The sequence below is a fragment of the Hemitrygon akajei genome, chromosome 11 (genome assembly GCF_048418815.1).
Source record: "Hemitrygon akajei chromosome 11, sHemAka1.3, whole genome shotgun sequence".
Classification (NCBI taxonomy): domain Eukaryota; kingdom Metazoa; phylum Chordata; class Chondrichthyes; order Myliobatiformes; family Dasyatidae; genus Hemitrygon; species Hemitrygon akajei.
In genome coordinates this window covers 85,616,034-85,641,025 of record NC_133134.1, presented here as the reverse complement: position 1 = coordinate 85,641,025, position 24,992 = coordinate 85,616,034, and the positions used below count along the sequence as shown (strand labels likewise).

Here is a 24,992-nt window from a genome sequence, read left to right as displayed (position 1 = left end):
ACACCGTCTCATCACACACTCCCGGGGTCAGAGACAGAGTGAAACTCCCTCTACACCGTCCCATCACACACTCCCGGGGTCAGACAGAGTGAAGCTCCTCCACACTATCCCATCACACACTCCCGGGGTCAGACACAGAGTGAAACTCCCTCTACACCGTCCCATCACACACTCCCGGGGTCAGACAGAGTGAAGCTCCCTCTACACCGTCCCATCACACACTCCCGGGGTCAGACACAGAGTGAAACTCCCTCCACACTGTCCAATCACACGCTCCCGGGGTCAGACACAGAGTGAAACTCCCCCTACACCGTCCCATCACACACCCCCGGGGTCAGACAAAGTGAAGCTCCCTCCACACTGTCCCATCACACATTCCCGGGGTCAGACAGAGTGAAGCTCCCTCCACACTGTCCCATTACACACTCCCGGTGTCAGACAGAGTGAAGCTCCCTCCACACTGTCCCATCACACACTCCCGGGGTCAGACACAGAGTGAAACTCCCTCCACACCGTCCCATCACACACTCCCGGGGTCAGACACAGAGTGAAACTCCCTCCACACTGTCCCATCACACACTCCCAGGCTTGTGATGTACACATGGTTAAGTAATAGAATAACATTATTTGTTAGGAAAATGTTTACTTAAACATTTGCATATATACATATTTTTATGAATAAAGTACATTTTAAGAAAGGGTTAGACGTAGCAAAGCTCCCTCTGTACTGCTCTGTTACAGACTGCCAAGTAGGAATATCATCGTTAGATTGTGGTAGGGGCGTGGTGGAAGGGGAGAGGAGTGAATATGTTCCCAGGTCAGGTGCTGGGGTTCATTGAGGTTCATTGTAGATATAAAAGTCATTGAAATCTTGATGAGTAGGACGGAGTTAATTTGCGCATTGAAACATGATCTCTAGTCGCCCCTGACAATGAGTCGTCGTTAGAAACGGGGAGAGGGTCTCCAAGTCCCCTCTCTTTTATACATTCACAACCAGTGTGATAATGTTATAATTAAGGGTCCGAGTATCCATCCTTGTGGAAGACTGCCAGACCTGTTAGAGAATTCAGATCCATTTTTCCAACTTAGCTGATTCATTGATGGACAATGAGATATAACCTTACTGGTCCTTTCTGAAGTCTAAGTAAACTACATCGATCGACACTCTGGGTCACCTGGGGAAAGGTCTCTCCCCTTGACCTCTCTGCGTGACCAGTCGTATAAAAGTACTCCCCCTATTCCGAGATGGGCTGGAGGCCCGTGCCTGTGTGGGAATGTATCTGGGCGGAGTTCCATTTATTTAGCAGTACAGAGCCACACAGGCCTTCGAGTTGTGCTGCCCCGAACCCCCGATTAACCTGAACCTAATCATGGGACAATTTAGAATGACCAATTAACCTAGCCGGTACATCTTCAGACTCTGCGAGGAAAGCAGAGCACCTGGGGAAAACCGAGGCATTCCACGGGGAGGATGTACAGCCTCCTTACAGATGGTGCCGGAATTGGACTCCGGACATCCCGAGCTGTGATGGTGTCGAGCACTTCGCCTCAAGACCTGTGCATTTCCGGAGACTCCGGTTTTCACGACCCTCCGCCCACAGTGCTCAAACCAGCCCCCCCTCTAGTGACTCTTCTTGCTGCCTTAGGAAAGCAGCCAACATTATCAAGGACCCTCCTCAGCCCAGTCAATCTTGCCCCTCCCTCCCCAGTCTCTCTCTTCCCCCCAGTCTGGCAGATTATACAAAAGCCTGAGAGAACGTACCAGCCGGCTGGCTCAAGGACAACTTCTACCCCGCTGTTAGCAGACCCTTCAACACCTCTCATACACTAAAAATGAACCCCTGATCTCCCAGTCCACCTCGTTGCCCTGGCACTTCGTTTACCTGCCTGCACTGCCCTTTCTCTGTAGCTGGGACACTCTATTCGGCTCCCCTGTCACTGACGCACGGAATGATCTGTCCAGACCCAAGGCAGACAGAGCCTTTTCATTCTGTCTCAGAAAACGTGACAATAATAATCCAAGCTCCTTGGCCTGAGGGGGAGTCTGTAACTGTCGAGAGGGGTGAGTTATTGGCCTCCCTTGGGCTCTGAGCCCCCACCCCTACTGTGTTGCGGAGTGAAGAGAAGGAAGCCTGGCCAGGAGATAGCTCCGGCTGGGGAACCCCTACCAGGCCTGCCAGAGAGAAACTGCAGAGAGTTGTGGACACAGCTCGGCCATCCTCCACTCCGTGGACTCAGCCTCAGTTAAGCAGCCAAGTTCAGTTAAAGATCCCACCCACCCTGGACGTTTTCTGTTCTCCCCCCTCCCATCAGGCAGAAGATACCAAAGCCTGCAAGCACGTCCCACCAGGCTCAAGGACAGCTTCTACCCTGCGGTTACCAGACTCCTGAACGGACCTCTCACACACCAAAAGCTGAACTCCCGATCTCCCAGTCTCCCTCGTTGAGGCCCTTGCACTTTATTTAACTGCCTGCACTGCACTCTCTCTAACTGTAACACTCTGTTCTCAGTGGAATGAGCTGTTGGTATGGCGCAACTCACTGAATCCTTGTACACCAATTTACCAGGGAAGACCCGTTCAGGATAGGGGAGCGTGTGCTGGATGAATCTCTTTCCAAAGTTCTGGGAGCCCTCAGAAAGTCTTAACTTCTGGGAGAGTGGGGGAGCATCGAAAGGAAGGTTGACCTTGCGGGATGGTGAAAGGGAGATAGACTTGGTGTAATGGGGGCCGAGTGGTCCTCACCACCCCCCCCCCAAGATTTCAGGTTGTGGTGGATGGAGAGGGACTTCCTGAGGAAGGTTGAGTGGGGTGGTGTTGTCTGGAAAGATACCACATCCTCTCAAGAGATGTGGCATCTTGAGTGTGAGAATCAGTGGACGGAGGTGTTAGAGGAGGGAAGATTTTACCTTATGGGATGGCGAAGGGTAAGGACAGGGTTTGAGTGGCTGTCATCCCCGCTGCTATACTTCTGGACTGTGATGGAGGTGAAGAAACTCCCAGTGATTGGTTCGAGTGAAGAGGTCCCACGTGTTCGCAAGAGAGATGACGTCCTGAGTGTGCGGGGAGGAGAGGGGAGGGGAAGAGAGGGCATTGCCAGGAGTGGAAAGGGGGGGGGGTTAGGGTGGGCCTAGTGACCACCCCCCACTATAGCGTGCCCTCCTCTAGCAACTTGTTTAGGCCAGTGCAGATTTTCTTGAGATGGGACCTGTACGGCTCATCAGGACTGTAGAGCTTGCTCAGCAGATCAGGGTTGGCAAAGTGGTTGAAGACATGCCTGATGCGGCCGTGGGACTTGGGCGTGAGGTGGCTAGAGACCAGCTTGAGCAGGAGGTCCCGGCTCTCTTCCAGGATGCCGGCCATCACGCTCTGCTCGAACGTAAAGGCCACCTCATAAAAGCTGACCACCGTCATGGCTCCCTGACGCAGTTTCTTCTTGAAGCTCTCCGCCATGCCCAGCTCCTCGACGGAGAACTGCTGGTGCCGGTAGAGGACGGCGATCTTCACCGCGATCTTCACCAGGTTCTTCAGCACCTTCTGCGACTCTGCCTTGTTGCCCGTGAACTCCTTGGACACCCGGTACAGCTCGTCCAGGATCTCGCTGCTGGTGTCGTCGATGAAGAGCTGGGCCAGCGTCTTCGACGCCATCCGGCTCAGCACCTTCTTCTGCGTGCGGAGGGCCAGATCCTTTGAGCTGAACGACTCCATGACGCCCTGTGAGTGAGCACAAGAGGGGAGGGCATCAGTATAACCACCAGTAGCCCATCCTGGTCCAACCGTGGCCAAGAAAATGCACCAGACTTTCTACTTCCTCAGGAGGCTAAACAAATTCAGCATATCCCCTTGGACCTTCTCCATTTTTTATAGATGCACCACAGAGACCATCCTATCTGGATATATTCAAAGTTCAAAGTGAATTTATTATTAAAATGTCTCCGTACACAACTCCAAGATTCATTTTCTTGCACAGCTTGGTAAGGCAACTGCTCTGCCCGTGACTGCAAGAAATTTCAGGGTGTTGAGCACGGGTCTCGACACATCACAGAAAGCAGCCTCTCTCTCCATGGACTCTGTCTGTGCCTCGTTGCCTCAGTGAAGGGGTCAACAACACCACCCACCCTGGGATAATCTCTCTTGTCCCCCTCCCATTCGCCAAAGGATACAAAAACCTGAAAGCAGGTTTTACCAGGCTCAGGGACAGCGACTATCCTGCTGTTGTAGGATGTCAAACGGCTCCCCGGTCCGATCAGATGGAGTCTTGGTTTCACAGTCTGCCTTGTGGCCCTTTCACCTTCTTCTCTACCTCTCTCTCTGTAACGTAACACTTCATTCTGCCTCAGTGACCAATAGGATGCAATTATCCGTAGGGATGACGTGCTAAATAAAGTTTTATGCTGGAACCTGTAACAATAATAAACCGATTTCACCCTAGCTGGTTGCACCATGGCATGTCTCCCAGGGAGTTCGGTGAGCTTTGGAGTGTGCAGCCTGGACATCTGGAGACGGGGCTGGCAGCCATGATCCTCTCCGATTGAGGCACCGGATAAGGTGGAAGTCGACAAGGACGAGCGTGCTGTCTGCCTGCGCTGACTGGTCGCAGGAAAGTGCCGGAGTCCTGAGGTCCACGTTGCCAGGATTGATTGGCAAGGCTGAGGACTCGTTTTGCGGGCTTTAAGGTTCATGTTGCGTGTGTTCCTAGAGTCGGCTTACTTATTTAGCTGTTTTTGAGCAGTTTGATGGGGGTGAGGCCTGCACTGGGCTAGTGGTGTGGTGCTGAACTGCACTGGGCTCCTGCTATGATGCTTGATTGTCTATCAGCTGTTTGCCACTTGCATAACCTGTTCTTTTTTTCCTACGTTGGCTGTTTGATGTTTTTTTGAACAGATTCCATGGCTGGTTGAGGGAGGACGAGTATCAGAGTTATATTCTGTATACATACTTTGATAATAATTGAACTGACTTTATTTCTTACGTCCTTCACATACATGAGGAGTAAAAATCTTTATGGCTCTGTCTAAATGTGAAATGTGCAATCGTAGTAATTTATAATAATTTACAACAAATAGAGCAGTCAACAAAACATAGAATACACTCAAATCGGCGGGATTTAATCAGTCTGATGGCCTGGTGGAAGAATCTGTCCCGGAGTCTGTTGGTCCTGGCTTTTATGCTGCGGTACCGTTTCCCGGATGGTAGCAGCTGGAACAGTTTGTGGTTGGGGTGACTCGGGTCCCCAATGATCCTTCGGGCCCATTTTACACACCCGTCCTTGTAAATATCCTGAATCATGGGAAGTTCACAATTACAGATGCACTGGGCTGTCCGCACCACTCTCTGCAGAGTCCTGCGATTGAGGGAAGTACAGTTCCCATACCAGGCAGTGATGCAGCCGGTCAGGATGCTCTCAATTGTGCCCCTGTAAAAAGTTCTTAGGATTTGGGGGCCCATACCAAACTTCCTCAACCGTCTGAGGTGAAAGAGGTGCCGTTGAGCCTTTTCACCGCACAGCTGGTGTGTATAGACCGCGTGAGGTCCTCGGTGATGTGGATGCCGAGGAACTTCAAACTATTTACCCTCTCAACCCCAGATCTATTGTTGTCAATAGGGGTTAGCCTGTCTCCATTCCTTCTGTAATCCACAACCAGCTCCTTTGTTTAGCGACACTGTGTCAGGGAGATGACTCTTCCCTGAAGGTCACCTTGTTATTGTTTGAGATTAGGCCAATCAATGTAGTGTCATCGGCAAATTTAATTAGCAGGTTAGAGCTGTAGGTGGCGACACAGACCTGGGTATACAGAGAGTAAAGGAGGGGGCTTAGGACACATCCCTGGGGGGCTTCTGTGTTGAGGGTCAGAGGTTTGGAGGTGAGGGAGCCCACTCTCACCACCTGCTGGTGATCTGACAGGAAGTTGCAGAAGGCAGGGTGAAGGCCGAGGCCTCTGAGCTTCCTGTCGAGCCTGGAGGGAATGATGGCGCTGAGTGCTGAACTCTAGTCCAAACAGCATTCCTCACGTAAGCATCCTTCTTCTCCAGATGTGTAAGGACAGTGTGTAGGGCTGTGGCATTTGCGTCATCTGTTAATCGGTTGTGTCGGTAGGCGGATTGTAGGGGGTCCAGTGTGGGTGGCAGCAAGCTGTAGATGTAATCCTTGACCAGCCTCTCAAAGCGTTTGCTTATTATTGTGCGACAAGACGCCAGTCATTGAGACATGGTCATTTTTCATACAGGGATAATGGTGGATGATTTGAAGCAGGAGGGCACTCTACACTGGGAGAGGAAGAGATTAAAAATGTCTGCAAACACACCAGCCAGTTGTGTTGTGCACATCCTGAGTTCCCACTCTGGGATGCCGTCCGGTCCCGCAATAGTAAACATACTTTGAATCTTTGAACGTAAGAAGTTGCAAGTCAAAGTTGACTTTCTTAGGAGATTCATTTTGTCACTGTTACAAATTTCTATAGATGTACTGTTGAAAGAATCCTGACTGGTTGTGCTGCAGTCTGCTATGGCAACTTAAATGCACAGGCACGTGAGAAGTTGCAGAGTAGGTGGACTCGGTCCAATGCATCTAATTCTAATTGTGTCTAATGGACACATCCCTTCCCACTATTGATAGTATCTACAGGAGGTCCTCCCTCAAGAAGGTAACATCCATCATCAAAGATCCCCACCATCCGGGCCAGGCCATCTTCTCACAGCTCCCATCGGGCAGGAGGTACAGAAGCCTGAAGTCCCACACCACCAGGTTCAGGAACAGTGACTTCCCTTCAACCATTCGGTTCCTGAACCGACCGGCACAACCCCGATCACCACCTCAGTACAGAAACACTGTGACCACTTTGCACCACAATGGACTGTGTTCTTTATGTTATAATTATTCTCTTTCTTGTAAAATGATTTAATTTATGTTTATCTTGTGAAGGCTGTGTACCTGATGCTCTGTGGCTGTGATGCTCTGTAAGTTTTTCACTGAACCTGTGCCCACACAGACTTGTGCAGACGACAATAAACTCGACTTTGGCTTTGAGGAGGGGAGATCTCTTGTGTTTTCAGAATTCAGGAGACATCACTATTCACAAATGTTACTATATAAACAATTCAGATGAGAATGTACAAGGTGTGGTTAGTGAGTTTGCAGATGACAAGCATTGTTGTGGACAGAGAAGATGGTCGTCAGGAGTTAGAGAGGGACCTGGATCAGCTGGGTAAGTGAGCTGAGGTATGACAAATGCAGTTTAATTCAGTTAAGTGTGAGGTGTTCTATTTTGGGAACTCAGATCCTGGTAGGACTTCCACTTTGAAAAATAAAAAAATAAAAAAGAAGAATAACATAGCAAAGATGAGCGGGAAGCCGGAGGACTGGGAAGCTTTTAAAGAGCAACAGAAGATAACAAAAAAGGCAATATGCCAAGAAAAAATTAGGTACAAAGGTAAACTAACCAAGAATATAAAGGAGGATAGTAAAAGCTTCTTTAGGTATGTGAATAGCAAAAAAATAGTTAAGACCAAAATTGGGCCATTGAAGACAGAAATGGGTGAATTTATTATGGGGAACAAGGAAATGGCAGATGAGTTGAACAAGTACTTTGGATCTGTCTTCACTAGGGAAGACACAAACAATCTCCCAGATGTAATAGTGGCCAAAGGAACTAGGGTAAAGGATGAACTGAAGGAAATTTATATTAGGCAAGAAACGGTGTTGGATAGACTATTGAGTCTGAAGGCTGATGTCCCCGGGACCTGATGGTCTGCATCCCAGGGTACTTAAAGAGGTGGCTCTAGAAATCGTGGATGCATTGGTAATCATTTTCCAATGTTCTATAGATTCAGGAACAGTTCCTGCTGATTGGAGGGTGGCTAATGTTGTCCCACTTCTCAAGAAAGGAGGGAGAAAGAAAATGGAATTATAGCACACACAAAATGCTGGTGGAACACAGCAGGCCAGGCAGCATCTATAGGGAGAAGCGCTGTCGACGTTTCAGGCCGAGACCCTTCGTCAGGACTAGCTGAACTCCCATCGAAGAGAAGATTTAAACTTCTTCAGTGTAGGCATCACTGGCAGAGGCTTCGCAGTAGTGAATTTAAAGAGCAACACGAGGAAATCTACAGATTTCCTCAGGGAATTATAGACCGGTTAGCCTGACGTCAGTGGTGGGAAAGATACTGGAGTCAATTATAAAAGAGGAAATTACGACACATTTGAACAGCAGTAGAAGGATCAGTCCGAGTCAGCATGGATTTATGAAAGGAAAATCATGCTTGACTAATCTTCTGGAGTTTTTTGAGGATGTAACTATGAAAATGGACAAGGGAGAGCCAGTGGATGTAGTGTACCTGGACTTCCAGAAAGCTTTTGATAAAGTCCCACATAGGAGATTAGTGGGCAAAATCAGGGCACATGGTATTGGGGGCAGAGCACTGACATGGATTGAAAATTGGCTGGCTGATAGGAAACAAAGAGTAGTGATTAACGGGTCCCTTTCGGAATGGCAGGCTGTGACCAGTGGGGTACAGCAAGGTTCAATGCTGGGACCGCAGCTGTTTACGATATACATTAATGATTTAGATGAAAGGATTAAAAGTAACATTAGCAAATTTGCTGATGACACAAAGCTGGGTGGCAGTGTGAAATGTCAGGAGGATGTTATGAGAATGCAGGGTGACTTGGACAGGTTGGGTGAGTGGGCAAATGTATGGCAGATGCAGTATAATATGGATAAATGTGAGGTTATCCACTTTGGTGGCAAGAACAGGAAGGCAGATTACTATCTAAATGGAGTCAAGTTAGGAAAAGGGGAAGTACAACGAGATCTAGGTGTTTTTGTACATCAGTCAATGAAAGCAAGCATGCAGGTACAGCAGGCAGTGAAGAAAGCTAATGGCATGCTGGCTTTTATAACAAGAGGAATTGAGTATAGGAGTAAAGAGGTCCTTCTGCAGCTGTACAGGGCCCTGGTGAGACCCCACCTGGATTATTGTGTTCAGTTTTGGTCTCCAAATTTGAGGAAGGACATTCTTGCTATTGAGGGAGTGCAGCGTAGGTTCACAAGGTTAATTCCCGGAATGGCGGGACTGTCATATGTTGAAAGATTGGAGCGACTGGGCTTGTATACACCGGAATTTAGAAGGATGAGAGGTGATCTGATTGAAACATATAAGATTATTAAGGGATTGGACACACTGGAGGCAGGAAGCATGTTCCCGCTGATGGGTGAGTCCAGAACTAGAGGCCACAGTTTAAGAATAAGGGGTAGGCCATTTAGAACAGAGATGCGGAAAAACTTTTTCACCCAGAGAGTGGTGGATATGTGGAATGTTCTGCCCCAGAAGGCAGTGGAGGCCAAGTCTCTAGATGCATTCAAGAGAGAGTTAGATAGAGCTCTTATAGATAGCGGGGTCAGAGGATATGGAGAGAGGGCAGGAACAGGGTACTGATTGTGTATGATCACAGCGAAAGGTGGTGCTGGCTAGAAGGGCTGAATGGCCTACTCCTGCACCTATTGACCAGCAGAGCTCTGGGGAGTGTTGTAAAACAGAAGGACCGGGGATACAGGTACATGGTTTCCCGAGAGTACGCTCACAGGTAGTGAAGAAGATGTTTGACTCTGTAGCCAACATCAGTGAGTGGAGGAGTGGGGATGTTACGTTGCAGTTGTGTAAGATGTTGGTGAGGCTGCATTTGGAGTATTGTGTGCAGCTTTGCTCACCTGCTGTAGGAACAATGCCATTAAACTGGAAAGTGTGCAGAGGAGATTTACGAAGATGTTGCCAGAACTAAAGGGCCAAGTTTTTATTTGTTGGGACATTGGAGAATGAGAATTTAGAGATACGACGTGATAACAGGCCTTTCGACCCAACAAGAACTTCCTGCCCAGTTACAGCCAGGGGACTGATTAAGCTGATACAGAGCTGGAGAAGGGATACCTTCGCCAATCACCTTTCCAGCTTTCAGCTTCACCCCACCCCCTCCGGTCTTCTCCTATCATTTCGCATTTTCCCCTCCCCTTCCTACTTTCAAATCTCTTACTATCTTTCCTTTCAGATAGTCCTGACAAAGGGTCTCGGCCCGAAACGTCAACAGTGCTTCTCCCTATAGATGCTGCCTGGCCTGGCCTGCTGTGTTCCACCAGCATTTCGTGTGTGTTGCTAGTACAACATAGCGTGGGCCCTTTGGTCCAAAATGTTGTACCGAACTTTGAACCTACCCCATCATCTATCTAACCCTCCCCTCCTACACAGCCTATAACATCTATGTGCCTCTTAAATGTCCCTGTTGTGTCAGACGTATCAGACTGTACCACCACTCCAGACACTTATCACTTTCTGCTTAAAAACACGACTGCCTCTAATACCTCCCATAAACGTTCCACCGCTCACTGTGAACGGATGTTCTCTGCTTTTGGCCTTTGACACTCCGGGACAATGGTGCCAACTGTCCACTCTGTCTCTACCTCTCATAATCTTATACGCCTCCATGGCGTCTCATCTTCCTTCGCTTCAGAGAGAAAAACCCAAGGTCGCTCAATCTTTCTTCATCAGACACACTCTCTAATCCAGGCAGCATCCTGGTAAATCTCCTCTGTACCCTCTCTAATCCGGGCAGCATCCTGGTAAATCTCCTCTGTACCCTCTCTAATCCGGGCAGCATCCTGGTAAATCTCCTCTGTACCCTCTCTAATCCGGGCAGCATCCTGGTAAATCTCCTCTGTACCCTCTCTAATCCGGGCAGCATCCTGGTAAATCTCCTCTGTACCCTCTCTAATCCGGGCAGCATCCTGGTAAATCTCCTCTGCACCCTCTCTAATCCGGGCAGCATCCTGGTAAATCTCCTCTGTACCCTCTCTAATCCGGGCAGCATCCTGGTAAATCTCCTCTGCACCCTCTCTAATCCGGGCAGCATCCTGGTAAATCTCCTCTGTACCCTCTCTAATCCGGGCAGCATCCTGGTAAATCTCCTCTGCACCCTCTCTAATCCGGGCAGCATCCTGGTAAATCTCCTCTGTACCCTCTCTAATCCGGGCAGCATCCTGGTAAATCTCCTCTGCACCCTCTCTAATCCAGGCAGCATCCTGGTAAATCTCCTCTGCACCCTCTCTAATCCGGGCAGCATCCTGGTAAATCTCCTCTGTACCCTCTCTAATCCGGGCAGCATCCTGGTAAATCTCCTCTGTACCCTCTCTAATCCAGGCAGCATCCTGGTAAATCTCCTCTGCACCCTCTCTAATCCAGGCAGCATCCTGGTAAATCTCCTCTGTACCCTCTCTAATCCAGGCAGCATCCTGGTAAATCTCCTCTGTACCCTCTCTAATCCGGGCAACATCCTGGTAAACCTCCTCTGTACCCTCTCTAATCCGGGCAGCATCCTGGTAAATCTCCTCTGCACCCTCTCTAATCCGGGCAGCATCCTGGTAAATCTCCTCTGCACCCTCTCTAATCCGGGCAGCATCCTGGTAAATCTCCTCTGCACCCTCTCTAATCCAGGCAGCATCCTGGTAAATCTCCTCTGCACCCTCTCTAATCCAGGCAGCATCCTGGTAAATCTCCTCTGCACCCTCTCTAATCCAGGCAGCATCCTGGTAAATCTCCTCTGCACCCTCTCTAATCCGGGCAGCATCCTGGTAAATCTCCTCTGCACCCTCTCTAATCCGGGCAGCATCCTGGTAAATCTCCTCTGTACCCTCTCTAATCCAGGCAGCATCCTGGTAAATCTCCTCTGTACCCTCTCTAATCCGGGCAGCATCCTGGTAAATCTCCTCTGCACCCTCTCTAATCCGGGCAACATCCTGGTAAATCTCCTATGCACCCTCTCTAATCCGGGCAGCATCCTGGTAAATCTCCTCTGCACCCTCTCTAATCCGGGCAGCATCCTGGTAAATCTCCTCTGCACCCTCTCTAATCCGGGCAGCATCCTGGTAAATCTCCTCTGCACCCTCTCTAATCCGGGCAGCATCCTGGTAAATCTCCTCTGCACCCTCTCTAATCCGGGCAGCATCCTGGTAAATCTCCTCTGTACCCTCTCTAATCCAGGCAGCATCCTGGTAAATCTCCTCTGTACCCTCTCTAATCCAGGCAGCATCCTGGTAAATCTCCTCTGCACCCTCTCTAATCCGGGCAGCATCCTGGTAAATCTCCTCTGCACCCTCTCTAATCCAGGCAGCATCCTGGTAAACCTCCTCTGCACCCTCTCTAATCCAGGCAGCATCCTGGTAAATCTCCTCTGCACCCTCTCCAAAGCTTCCACATTCTTCCTATAATGAGGTGTCCAGAAATGAACACAATACTCCAAGTGTGGTTTCAACCAGAGTTTATAAAGCTGTGACACTGTCTCACGGCTCTTGAATTCAGTCCCTTGGCTCTTGAATTCAGTCCCTTGGCTCTTGAATTCAGTCCCTTGGCTAATGAAGGCCAACACACTACAGGCCTTCTTAGCCACCCTATCAACCTGTGTGGCAACTCTGAGGGACCCGTGGACGTGGACCCCAAGATCCTCCTGTTCCTCCACACTGCTGACGATCCTGCCATTGACCTTAACTCTGCCTTCAAATTCGACCTTCCAAGCTGAGTCACGTCACAGTTTTCTGGCTTGATCTGCACCTGCCTCTTCTCAGCCCAGCTCAGCATCCCGTCACTGTAGTGTTGTAATCTTCTACACCACCCACAACCCCACCAACCTGTGTGGCATCTGCAAAGCTACTCACTCGCCCTTCCACTTCCTCATCCAGGTCCTTTATAAAAATCACAGAGAGGAGGGTCCCAGAACAGATCGCTGAGAAACACCACTGGTCACCGACCTCCAGGCAGAACTGCATCTAATACCCCCCTCTGCCTCTGTGGGTAAACCAGTTCTGAACTCCACGCCCGTGCCACCTGACTTTCTGGGTGAGCTAGCATGGGGAGACTCAGATCCATGGACATGTTCTACCTTCATTGATTTGCTCGAGAAAACTCCTCCAGACTCCTGAGGCACGACCTACCATGCTGATTATTTAATAATTACCAGCTTAAGGAGTTTGTCATGACGAGCTGGGCCGAAGGTTCGTTCTCTACTCTATCAGTGCAAAACAACCCACAGGGAAAACAACAATCAGGGACGAGCCTGTGAGGCAGTCTGGAGTGTTCTGCTACTGAGATAGTGATAAGGTGTTGTAACGGTCGGTTCAGGAACCGAATGGTTGAAGGGAAGTCACTGTTCCTGACCCTGGTGGTGTGGGACTTCAGGCGTCTGTACCTCCTGCCCGATGGGAGCTGGGAGAAGGTGTTATGGCCTGGTTAGGCAAGGGAAGCATCACCGCAAACTTAAACAGATGAAATAAAGCATTTCAACCACACAATTGAATATGTTCAATAATACATTAGATATTCCTAGTCTCAGAGTTTCCAGTTCCATCAAATCAAGTCAAGTCAAGTCACTTTTATTGTCATTTCGACCATAACTGCTGGTACAGTTCATAGTAAAAATGAGACAACGTTTTTCAGGACCATGGTGTTACATGACACAGTACAAAAACTAGACTGAACTACGTAAAAAAAAAGAACACAGAGAAAGCTACACTAGACTACAGACCTACACTGGACTGCATAAAGTGCACAAAAACAGTGCAGGCATTACAATAAATAATAAACAGGACAATAGGGCAAGGTGTCAGTCCAGGCTTCGGGTATTGAGGACATACCCAGATGTTTGAGATTTGGCAAGTCATCGAAAACTCTGCCAAACTTCGACAGATGCGCAGTGGAAAGCATTCTGCCTGGTTACATCGCACCCTGGTGTGGGAACACCATCATACAGGAACACAGGAGAGCAGTGAGACTCCCATCCTGGGCATCTCCTCAGAGCGCGTTGGGACTCTGCCAGTTCCACACCAGTACTGCTTCCCCAACCATCGAGGAATATCTACAAGAGGTGGCATTTTAGGACAGTGACAGCCCCCATTGGGGTTTCTCCACCACCCAGGACACGCTGTGTTCACAGTGCTGCCCTTGGGCAGGAGGTACAGGAGCCCTGAAGACCCACACCTCGAGGATCAACCACAGCTTCCTCCCCACTGCTGTCAGGTTCCTGAACACACCTGAAAAACCCTACCCCCCACTTCAGACTCTGCTTCCCGGTCACTTGCCAAATATCGTTATTGTTAATTTTGTCATTAGTTACCGTATTTAAAATACGTGTTAATTTCATGTTAACACATCACATTTGTAATGCACTGTGCTGCTGCAGGAAGCTAACATTCGAGGCATTTCTCACAATAATCTTGAACTTGAATTGGAGGTGCATGAGTCATTGGCCATTGAAAATTGTTAATGAGAGGGAGGAGAAGCTCCACCAGTGACTGCTGCTGTGATAGAGGGCTTTCCCAGATGCAATGCATGTTGGGATAGCCTAATAGCCATTGAAAGTCAGGGGAAAAATTTCCCTTCCAACCCACAGGGAGGTAGACGGATTCCTGGTGATTTCCTTGGTGTATAGGTGATAAGAGGTGTTGACAGAGTGGACTACCAACATCTTTTTCCCAGGCAGCGATGCCTAATACAAGAGGGCAAAATTTTATGCCATCCTGCCGAAGGGTTTCGGCTCATAAGGTACTGTACTCTTTTCCAGAGAAGCTACCTGGCCTGCTGAGTTCCTCCAGCATTTTGTGTGTTGCTTGGAATTCCAGCATCTGCAGATTTTCTCTTGTTTGGGCATAATTTTAAGGAGTTTGGAGGAAAGTATGAATATGCAGCGAATGGAGGTATGTGGAGGCATGAGGGATTCAGTTTAATTCAGCACTACTGTCCACACAGACATTGTGGATTGAAGGGGATGTTCTGTTCTATAATAATGTTGATGGTACACTTGGGGAAGGGGAATGGTAGGACCCTGAGCAACACTAAAGAACACCAAGTCATTAAGATGAGAGATTCTGCTGACGTTGGAAATCCAGAGCAACACACACAAAATGCTGGAGGGATTCAGCAGGTCAGGCAGCATCTATGGAGTGGGATAAACTGTCAGTGTTTCAGGCTGAGACCTTCCATCAGAATCTGGAGTGGTTCTCTCAGTTGTTGCCTGGGACAGAGTGTTTCAGTTATAAGGAAAGATGAGAAAGGCTCGGTCTGTCCTCCCTGGAGCCGAAGAGGCTGAGCATGATAGAGGAGGGTGGAATTATGAAGAGCATTGATGTGATGGAGAGTGGGAAACCTTCCTTCGTAATCGAGGCATCAGATCTAGAGGGATAGGTTTAGGGGAAGGTGGAAAAGGTTCGGAACCTAGAACACAGGACAGTACAGCACAGGAACAATGCCTTTGGCTCACCATGTTGTGACAAGCACAATGCCAAATTAAACTAAATTCCTCTGTCTGTACATGGTTCATATCCCACCCCCCCCCCCCCATGCCTTCCCTGCATCTTCATACTGTGTGTCTGTCTCACAGCCCTGTGGTATCTACTGTACTTCTAAATATACCCCAGGTACCCACCAGTCTCTGAGTGAAAAAGCTTTTCCCACCAATCTCCTTTCAACTTCACCCTGTCACCTTCAATGGTAGACATTTCAACTCTGGGATAAAAGACTTTGACTGTCTACCCTCTGTATGCCTCTCGTAATTTTATAAACTTCTGTCTGGTGTCCGTGGCTCCAGAGAAAACAGCCCGAGTTTGTTGAACCTCTCATGCTTTCTAATCCAGGCAGCGTCCTGCTGAAGCTCTTCTGCACCCTCTCCAAAGCCTCCTGACCTGCCCTGTGATGGGGTGCCCAGAATTGCACACAATACTCCGTGCAGCCTGATCAGAGGTTTATACGGCTGCAACGTGACTTCTCGTCGTCTGTACTCGATGCCCCAGCTGATGAAGGCAGGCACGCCGTTCGACTTCTTTGCCACTTCCAGAGAGCAGTCGATTTGAACTCCATGATCCCTTTGTACTTCAATGCCCCTTAGGGTCCTGCCACTGACTGCAGTGTATTTTCCCAAGGTGCAGCACCTCACACTTGTCTGAATTAAACTCCGTCAGCTATTTCACAGTCCATGTCTCTGACTAATCTGTATTCTGCTGTGCTAAGTCAAACTTGAAGGCCGAGGACAAGGTTAAAGGCAGGATTCTTAGCGAAGTGCTGGAACAGAGGGTCCACGTCCACAGATCCCTCAAAATTGCAGCACAAGTTGTTAAGAAAGTATTGGCCATCATTAATGGGGTGGGGGAGTGGGTTGGGTTCAAGAACCACAAGGTGATGCTGCAGCTCTGTAAAACCTCACATGGAGTATTGAGTTCAGTCCAAGCCCCCTCATTATAGGAAGGATGTGAAGGCTTCAGAGAGGGTGCAGAGGGGGTTTACCAGGATGCTGCCTGGATTAGAGAGCATGGCTTATGAGGAAAGGTTGAGAGAGCTTTTCTCATTGGAGTGAAGGAGTGACTTGATAGAGGTGTACGAGATAATGAGAGGCATAGATAGAGAGGACAACCAGCTCATTTTTTCCCAAGCTGATATGAGAAGGCATGATTTTAATGTGAATGGAGGAAACTATAGGAGGGGAAATCAGAGGTAAGTTTGTTGTTTACACAGAAGGTGCTGGGTGCTCTGACAGGGCTGGTGGTCGAGTCAGATACGTTAGAGACATTTAAGAGGCTCTTAGGCACATAGATGCCAGGAAAAGGGAGGGTTATGGGGGAAGGAAGGGTTACTATGATCTTGGAGTAGGTTAAAAGGCCAGCACAACATTGTGGGCCGAAGGTCCTGAAATGCACTGTTCTGTTCTGTCTGGCATCTGCCCACAAATCCACCAACTTTTGTGTCACCTGCAGACTTACTAACCCATCCATCTACATTTTTGTCCAAATTATTTATTTGTACTGCAAACAGAGGACCCAGCACTGATCCCTGCAGAACACCACTGGTCACGGAGCCCCAGCCAGAATAACACCTCTCCACCTCCTCAGCCCGTCCTTCACGGCCAAGCCAGGACTTACTTCCATCGGCTCTCCTCTGCCCAACGTACCGACTCGTCATTCTAGATCTGATCACTCTCTTCACTATAACCAGCATCAAATCTTTGTATCATCTGCAAACCTAATAATCACACCTTCTACATTCACATCCAGATCAATATGTCATAGTGCCACCACTGATTCGGCTGGTACATCAGATTTCCAAACTCTGAATCAACCCTCCCCCATCACCCTCTGCTACCTATCACCAATTTCCGATCCAATTCGCTGGCTGGGCTTTACCTTTTGGAACGGTCTCCCACTGGATCCACATGTGCAACATCTACCACACTGCCCTTATTGGGATGCCAGCATTTATTGCCTACCTCTGATTGTCCCAAACTGAACTGAGGTGCAGTACGAAACGTCAGTGGATCTCAGTCTAAGACTGAGATTGGGGTGGAAGGACTTTGAAGGACAGAAGGAATTAAGTTGTCCAATCAGGATTAATGATGCATTTCCTTTCAGGAAAGGGGGGCTGCACTCGCTCCTTTCTACAGTAATGGTGCTGAGGTCAAGAGGACTGAGAGTTTCAAATCCTAGATTTAAGCATCACCAATAACCTGTCCTGGTTCAACCACGAGGACACCATGGCCAAGAAAGTACACCAGCGCCCTTACTCTCTCAGGAGGCTAAAGAAATTCAGCAAGTCCCTATTGAAGCTTACCAGTTTCTATAACTGCACCTCAGAAAGCATCCTGTCCCGATGCATCACGGATTGGTACGGCAACTGCTCTGCCTGAGACTGCAAGAAACTGCGGAGAGTTGTGGACACAGCTCACCAGCCTCCCCTCTACACTCCTCATCACAGTAAAGCAGCCAGCATCATCAAAGACATCAACTATCCTGGACACTCTCTCATCTCCCCCCTCCCATCGGGCAGGAGATACAAAAGCCTGAAAGCTCGTCCCACCAGGCTCAAGGACAGCTTCTATCCCACTGTTATCAGACCCTAGTATGAAAAGATGACCTCACAATCTACCTTACCATGTCTGTACGGCACTCTCTCTCTGTGGCTGTGACACTTTATTCTGCATTGTTTTCCCGTGCAGTGGTTCCTTAAGCTGGTTATAGCTGGGCGTGGTCATGGGGACAAGCTCCCACTATCTATTAAATGTTCCCAATGGCGTGCGCCTCAGATAGCCTCTGACAACCAAGTCCAGCACCTGGCCGTCACGTGTGGCTTAGCTACTATGTCCGGTGGAACCGCTTCTACTACCAGCAGAAGGGGCAAAGCAGGGTTAAAATCTGTCGCTTCAGGCAGAGGGGGCTCATCGGCTGTAGTTGGCAGCTCATCTAGGGGAAGGAAAATTCTGATCTCAAACCTCCACTGCCTGGCGGCCATACTCATGACTGCCCCACTCATGGGGAAGGCTTTGGGGGTAAATCCAAGGGAAAAATCCGGAGCTGGAGTCCCTAAGGCAGTCCTACGTTGAGTTCAATGCCGACTGGCAACTCTTGCGATGCTGCTAATGCCAAAATGTATCATCTCTGCAGTTCCTTTGGGTTCAGAGGGGGAGCTTGCTACGTGGCACCAGCTCGCTCTCCGTATCGTACTGCCCAGGCTTGCGTATCTAGAGGTCTAGGACGCTACATCCAAGGTTGACCCTGACCGACGGAGGCCCTTACCCATACTGTGTACTGAAGGTGCATGTTTTCACTGTACCTTATATAGGTATGTACCCAATTTATCAACATTAGTCACTTCAGGTTGAAACTCCCTGAAGTGAGATGTGCCAGTCTAAACTCCAGACCCTCGACCTAACTGCTCATGGACAATTCATGTGACTTGGGTAGAGGCACTTCCTCTCAGCCCCAAAGATCCGGGTTCGATTCCGACTGTGTGTGCGGGTGTGGAGTCTGCACGCTCTCCCGTGACGGCGTGTGGGTTTCCCCCGAGTTTGATCATCCTGGGAAGTGGGCTGAGAAATGGCATATGGAATTTAATTCAGATTGTGTATTTTGGTAAGTTAAGACTTTCACTGTGACCGGCAAGCCCCGAGGAGTGTTTTAGGACAGACGGACCGAGGGGTACAGGCTAATGGTTCCCTGAAAGTGCTGATGACACGGGGAGACGGGGTGAAGAATGTGCTCGGCACTGAGTACACCAGTTGGGATGTCATGTTACAATTGTACGAGAGGTAAGTGAGACCATGCTGGGAGTGTCATACACAGCTCTGGTCACCCAGATATAGAAAGGTTACTGTCGATGCAATGCTCCTCAGACAGGATGAAGAGGTCAATACTCCCCAATGCCATTAGGCTTTACAATTCAACTGCCAGGACCTAAGAACTTTTTTTTTTTAAAGCTATTATTAATGCTTTTTGAGTTAGTGATTTAGATGCATATCATATTATTACTGAGTTAAGTATTGTATGTAATGAGTTTTTGCTACAACAAGTGTATGGGACATTGGAAAAAATGTTGAATTTCCCCATGGGGATGAATAAAGTATCTATCTATCTATCTATCTATCTATGAAACTGGAGAGGAGCGGAAAAAATTCCGTAAGTTTATAAGAATGAGGTCCTATGTCCCATAGAGACTCTCCTACTGGTGGAAACATCCTCTCAACATCTAATCTATCCAGTTGATTCAGTGTTTAATATTCACAGGATGTTACTGGGATCAGAGGGCTAGTGCTTACAGGAGAGACTGGACAGGCTGGGACTGTTTTCACTGGAAATTCATTGAATCCGTACTTGTTTAATGAGAGAGCAATGTAAAAGTCATGGGTTTGGGTAACAGGATACAGAGAGGATTGTGCTGTCAATGGGGCTTTGTATCAGGCACAATGGGACGGTGTAGAGGGAGATTCACTCTGTCTCTGACCCCGGGAGTGTGTGATGGGACGGTGTAGAGGGAGCTTCACTCTGTGTCTGACCCCGGGATGTGTGATGGGACGGTGTGGAGGGAGTTTCACTCTGTGTCTGACCCCGGGAGTGTGTGATGGGACGGTGTGGAGGGAGTTTCACTCTGTGTCTGATTCCAGGAGTGTGTGATGGGACAGTGTGGAGGTAGTTTCACTCTGTGTCTGACCCCGGGAGTGTGTGATGGAACGGTGTAGAGGGAGTTTCACTCTGTGTCTGACCCCGGGAGTGTGTGATGGGACTGTGTGGAGGGAGTTTCACTCTGTGTCTGATTCCGGGAGAGTGTGATGGGACGGTGTGGAGGGAGTTTCACTCTGTGTCTGACCCCGGGAGTGTGTGATGGGACGGTGTGGAGGGAGCTTCACTCTGTGTCTGACCCCGGGAGTGTGTGATGGGACGGTGTGGAGGGAGTTTCACTCTGTGTCTGACCCCAGGAGTGTGTGATGGGACAGTGTAGAGGGAGTTTCACTCTGTGTCTGACCCCGGGAATGTGTGATGGGACGGTGTGGAGGGAGTTTCACTCTGTGTCTGACCCCGGGAGTATGTGATGGGACAGTGTAGAGGGAGCTTCACTCTGTGTCTGACCCCGGGAGTGTGTGATGGGACGGTGTGGAGGGAGTTTCACTCTGTGTCTGACCCCGGGAGTGTGTGATGGGACGGTGTGGAGGGAGTTTCACTCTGTGTCTGACCCCGGGAGTGTGTGATGGGACGGTGTGGAGGGAGTTTCACTCTGTGTCTGATTCCGGGAGTGTGTGATGGGACAGTGTGGAGGGAGTTTCACTCTGTGTTATTCCAGGCTGAGTATTTTATCTTGCATATTCAGCACATTTACTTCCCTCCATATGGAGCGTACTCTGCTGCACAGAGGAAACTGAATAATCTAGATCTGAGGCCTGAGTGCCTGCTGTTTTCTGAGGCCCAGGATGTGGTCTAGAAACCACAAAAAAAATGTTGTTCCACAAAGAATCTACGACCACACTTCAAGACATATTTTCTGTACATATTCCCCAATTAAAAGAAACATTTTGGGAATCTCCTGAAGTCCACTGGATTCAGCGGGGAAAGAAATCTACCAATCTTTCCTAAATTTAGGCTTATTTGTGGGCCCAGGGCATTCGCACATTTTAATAATGAATTGGGTAAAACGGCCGATTTTTAGGAAGTTGTCAGACATTTCGTTTGCTTCAGAAATGATCACGATCTCTTGGGGGTGGCTCATTAAGGATTATCTGCCTGAATGCAGATCCTACCCACAGAACCCGCTAGTGCTGGTGAACCTGGGCTGGAGGGTGTCTGGTTGCCCCGCTCGGCGTACGCTGGGACGCGATCCCTGGGGCAGAGCGGTGGCGGGGCGCGCGGTTTGCATGCGGGACCTTACCTGCGGAGGTCGAGAGATTCCGGGTACGTGGGGCCCAGCGCGGATGGTGCAGAGAGCCAATGGGAAGTCCCCCCTGCACTCTGCCACCTACCCACGTAGCGGTGTGGCTGACGGATGAAAGGGTGGGGTGCCTTTAATTAAAGTGACAGCACACTTCCCTCCCACTTTCACCCCCACCCCCACTGACATCACCTGAAAGGGTCGTTCCTTTTCTAACACCCACTACACCCCACCCTGACACTGACCCCATCTGGGGCCCTACAACCCCCCGCATCCCATATCTCTAAACCCCTTCCTCATCTCCTTGACCCTTCCAGTCTCTACTTCCCTCGCTCTAGTTTGCTAATACATAAAGTTGAGGGGTAGGAAGGGCGGGGAATCTCTCCGGGGCTCTGAGGCTGTCCTCATTCCAAATGTTGTCACAGAAGGCCGAGGCTTTGCATCACAATGCTTCCTGTGGGATCTTGCTGTGTGCAGAGAGCTCCTGGTGGTTTATCAGGGCCCAGTGGGCAAGGTCGGTTGGAAGCGGACCAGGTCTCTGATCAAGTCCCATCTCCATTGTCCTGTCCATCACCATCATTCCAACTCTCACTCCCCTCCCCAGCAGGGCCTCTTCTGGGACAAAGTGCAGGGGATGTGTCCTCACCCAGGGGGTAACGTCACACCCCGTCACTGAGAAGGATCCAGCAACCCAGCACAGAAACCAGCCCTTTGGCCCATCGAGTCTATGACAACCACCAGTCAGTCGTTTACACCAATTCCCAGTCCATTCTCCCCACATTCCCACCAGCTCCACCCTGATTCCTCCCCTCTCCCACGCACACCTGGGGAGGGGGTGATTTACAGCAGCCGGTTAACCCGCGATCCCGCATGTGGATGGGATGTGGGAGGAACCAGAGCACTAGGAGGGAAACTCACGTGGTCAAAGGGACAACATGCAAACTCCACAGAGACACATCCACACCCACTCCCACACACTCACATATACACACAAACACACACACACACACTCACTCACTCACTCACACACACACACACTCACACATACACACACACACTCACATACACACACACACTCACACACAGTCACACACAAACACACACACTCACACACACACACACAAACACCAACACACTCACACACACTTGCATATAGACTTAAATGTGTTCCCACACACACTCTCTATTATGACACGCACTCCCAATTGTATTCTTTCTTACATTTTCTCAGTCACACACACTCTTACACATGTACTGTAAGACACAAATTCTGTATCGCACACACACGCTCAAACTCTACCATGCACTCTCTCACACTGTCTTACACTCTCTTTCTCTCAGACACTCTCAAACACACATTCTCTCCACACACTCTCAGACACATATTCTTCCCACACACTCTCAGACACACATTCTCTCTCTCACACACTCTGACACACATTCTCTCTCACACACTCTGACACACATTCTCTCTCTCAGACACACATTCTCTCTCTCACACTCTCAGACACACATTCTCTCTCTCAGACACACATTCTCTCTCTCACACTCTCAGACACACATTCTCTCTCTCAGACACACATTCTCTCTCTCACACTCTCAGACACACATTCTCTCTCTCAGACACACATTCTCTCTCACACACTCTGACACACATTCTCTCTCTCACACTCTCAGACACACATTCTCTCTCACACACTCTCAGACACACATTCTCCCCACACACTCTCAGACACACATTCTGTCTCAGATACACAAACTCTCCCTCTCTTGTGCATTTCCACTCACACGGATAACAAACAAGCACTCACTTTGTGCACATTATGTTACATCACGACACACTGAGACACCCCTGCACTCCCACACACAGCCTCACTGACCTGTGTACACACTCACACACTTGCTCTGCACACACACATACTCACCCACCTGTGCGTACACACATTTTCACTAACTCCTACAGAGAACACATGTGCAGCCAAACTTGTTCATGCCCCCCCCCCCCCCCCACACCCTGCCACCGCTCCCCTCCACACCGATGTGCAGACACGGGGACTGTCCACTCTCTCCCTCGCTCACTCAGACTTGCATGCACGCCAGGTCTGAGCACACCCACCTCCCCCTGCAACCCATTGCACAACAAACTTTCACCAACTCACCCAAAGGCGCCAGCCCTCTCCTGCTTGCACGAGACTCTTCCTGCCTTTACCGTCGACAAGGAGGAAGCAACGAGCTGACGCATATAAGTGCGGTTGCTCCTCGCTGATCAAAAAAAAAGAAATCCACGCAATATCCCCTTATGGTGGCGAGGAGTTGGCTCTAGTTGCCACGGAAACAGCTAGGCCTCATTGAGGCCTTGTACAACGCCCTTCCTCTGGAGATAAAAATCTCAGGCTAATTTCACTTAACTCAGAGATCGTTTAACCGTACAACATTACACTAGCGCCCCAAGCTCTCCCCATAAGTGCAAGGGGCGTAGGGAGCATTGTGAGGTTAAGTGGACTAAGATGAGGCCTGAGACCAGGAAGACACAAAGCCTGGAAACAAAGCGGAGCTCCCTGCTCTCTTATCTCATCCAAAAAATCTATTAACTTGCTTGGTTTATAGCCAGACTCCTTTCTTTTCTTCCCACAAATTATTGTTTACATAAATAAGTAAATACAACAGAAAAGGTATTTGCTAAACAGGATAGGCCACTGAAAATTCTGGGCCTTCCATGGGTTACCTGGGGAGGATATTTACAGGCATTTCAATTGTTCCTAAGGATTCCGCGCCCTGGAGCCAGAGACAAGTCGGGGGTTAAGGAGATTCAATTGAGGCACATAGAAGTGGGAACTGAAGAGAATCTGCAGATGCTGGAAATTCAGAATAACACACACAAAATGCTGGAGGAACCCAACAGGTCATACAGCATCTATGGAGAGGAATAAACATGTCATGGGCCCAAGTCCTGATGAAAAGTCTGAAATGCTGACTATTTATTCCTCTCTAAGGATGCCTCCTGACTTGCTGAGTTCCTCCAGCATTTTGTCTGTGTTGTTTGGAATTGGGAATGGTTTCCAAAGGGAGCTGAGTGATGTTACTTCCCAGGTCATTTTTCCAACACGTATCCTTGGATTCTGCGACACAGCAGATTGAATGGGACATTCCCAAAAACAACCTGGATGGGGTTTTTGGAGAGAAGATGCAGATGTGGGGATGAATAACAGAGCCTGGATGGACATTACGGTCAGTTACTCTGCTTTCTGGATAGTCCAACTCTGGAGTTATAGAGTCACACAGCACAGAAACTGGCCCTTCAGCCCATCTAGTCCATGCTGACCAAGATTACCATCTAAGCCACTCCCATCTGTACGTGTTTGGTCCATATCTCTCTAGCCCCTTCCTATCCGTGTACCTGTCTGTATCACTCTAAACCTTTCCTAACCGTGTACGTGTCCATATCCCTCTAAACCTTTCCTATCCGTGTACCTGTCCGTATCCCTCTAAACCTTTCCTATCCATGTACCTGTCCGTATCCCTCTAAACCTTTCCTATCTGTGTCCCTGTCCATATCCCTCTAAACCTTTCCTATCCGTGTACCTGTCCGTATCCCTCTAAACCTTTCCTATCCGTGTACCTGTCCGTATCCCTCTGAACCTTTCCTATCCGTGTACCTGTCCGTATCCCTCTAACCCTTTCCTATCCGTGTACCTGTCCGTATCCCTCTGAACCTTTCCCATCCGTGTACCTGTCCGTATCCCTCTGAACCTTTCCTATCCGTGTACCTGTCCATATCCC

At 49.2% G+C, this 24,992-nt stretch overlaps 1 protein-coding gene across 2 annotated transcripts; it reads right to left on the bottom strand.

The window, feature by feature from the left end:
* Window positions 1-629: 629 nt before the first annotated feature.
* Window positions 630-23,480, bottom strand: tnfaip8l2b (tumor necrosis factor, alpha-induced protein 8-like 2b). Of its 2 annotated transcripts, XM_073061283.1 has the most exons (3): window positions 23,372-23,463; window positions 21,213-21,319; window positions 630-3,713 (listed from the first exon to the last, which is right to left on the bottom strand). In XM_073061283.1, the coding sequence occupies exon 3, from the start codon at window positions 3,705-3,707 to the stop codon at window positions 3,147-3,149; it is 561 nt and encodes a 186-aa protein (XP_072917384.1). In that variant the 5' UTR covers window positions 3,708-3,713; window positions 21,213-21,319; window positions 23,372-23,463; the 3' UTR covers window positions 630-3,146. The 2 variants fall into 2 exon arrangements, with proteins under 2 accessions (XP_072917384.1, XP_072917383.1); XM_073061282.1 differs by lacking the exon at window positions 21,213-21,319 and having other exon boundaries at window positions 23,372-23,480.
* Between the last annotated feature and the right edge of the window lie 1,512 nt (window positions 23,481-24,992).

What these genes read in the sequence shown, in the direction of transcription:
- tnfaip8l2b (XM_073061282.1), bottom strand. Translation starts at nt 3,707, where the DNA reads ATGGAGTCGTTCAGCTCAAAGGATCTGGCCCTCCGCACGCAGAAGAAG.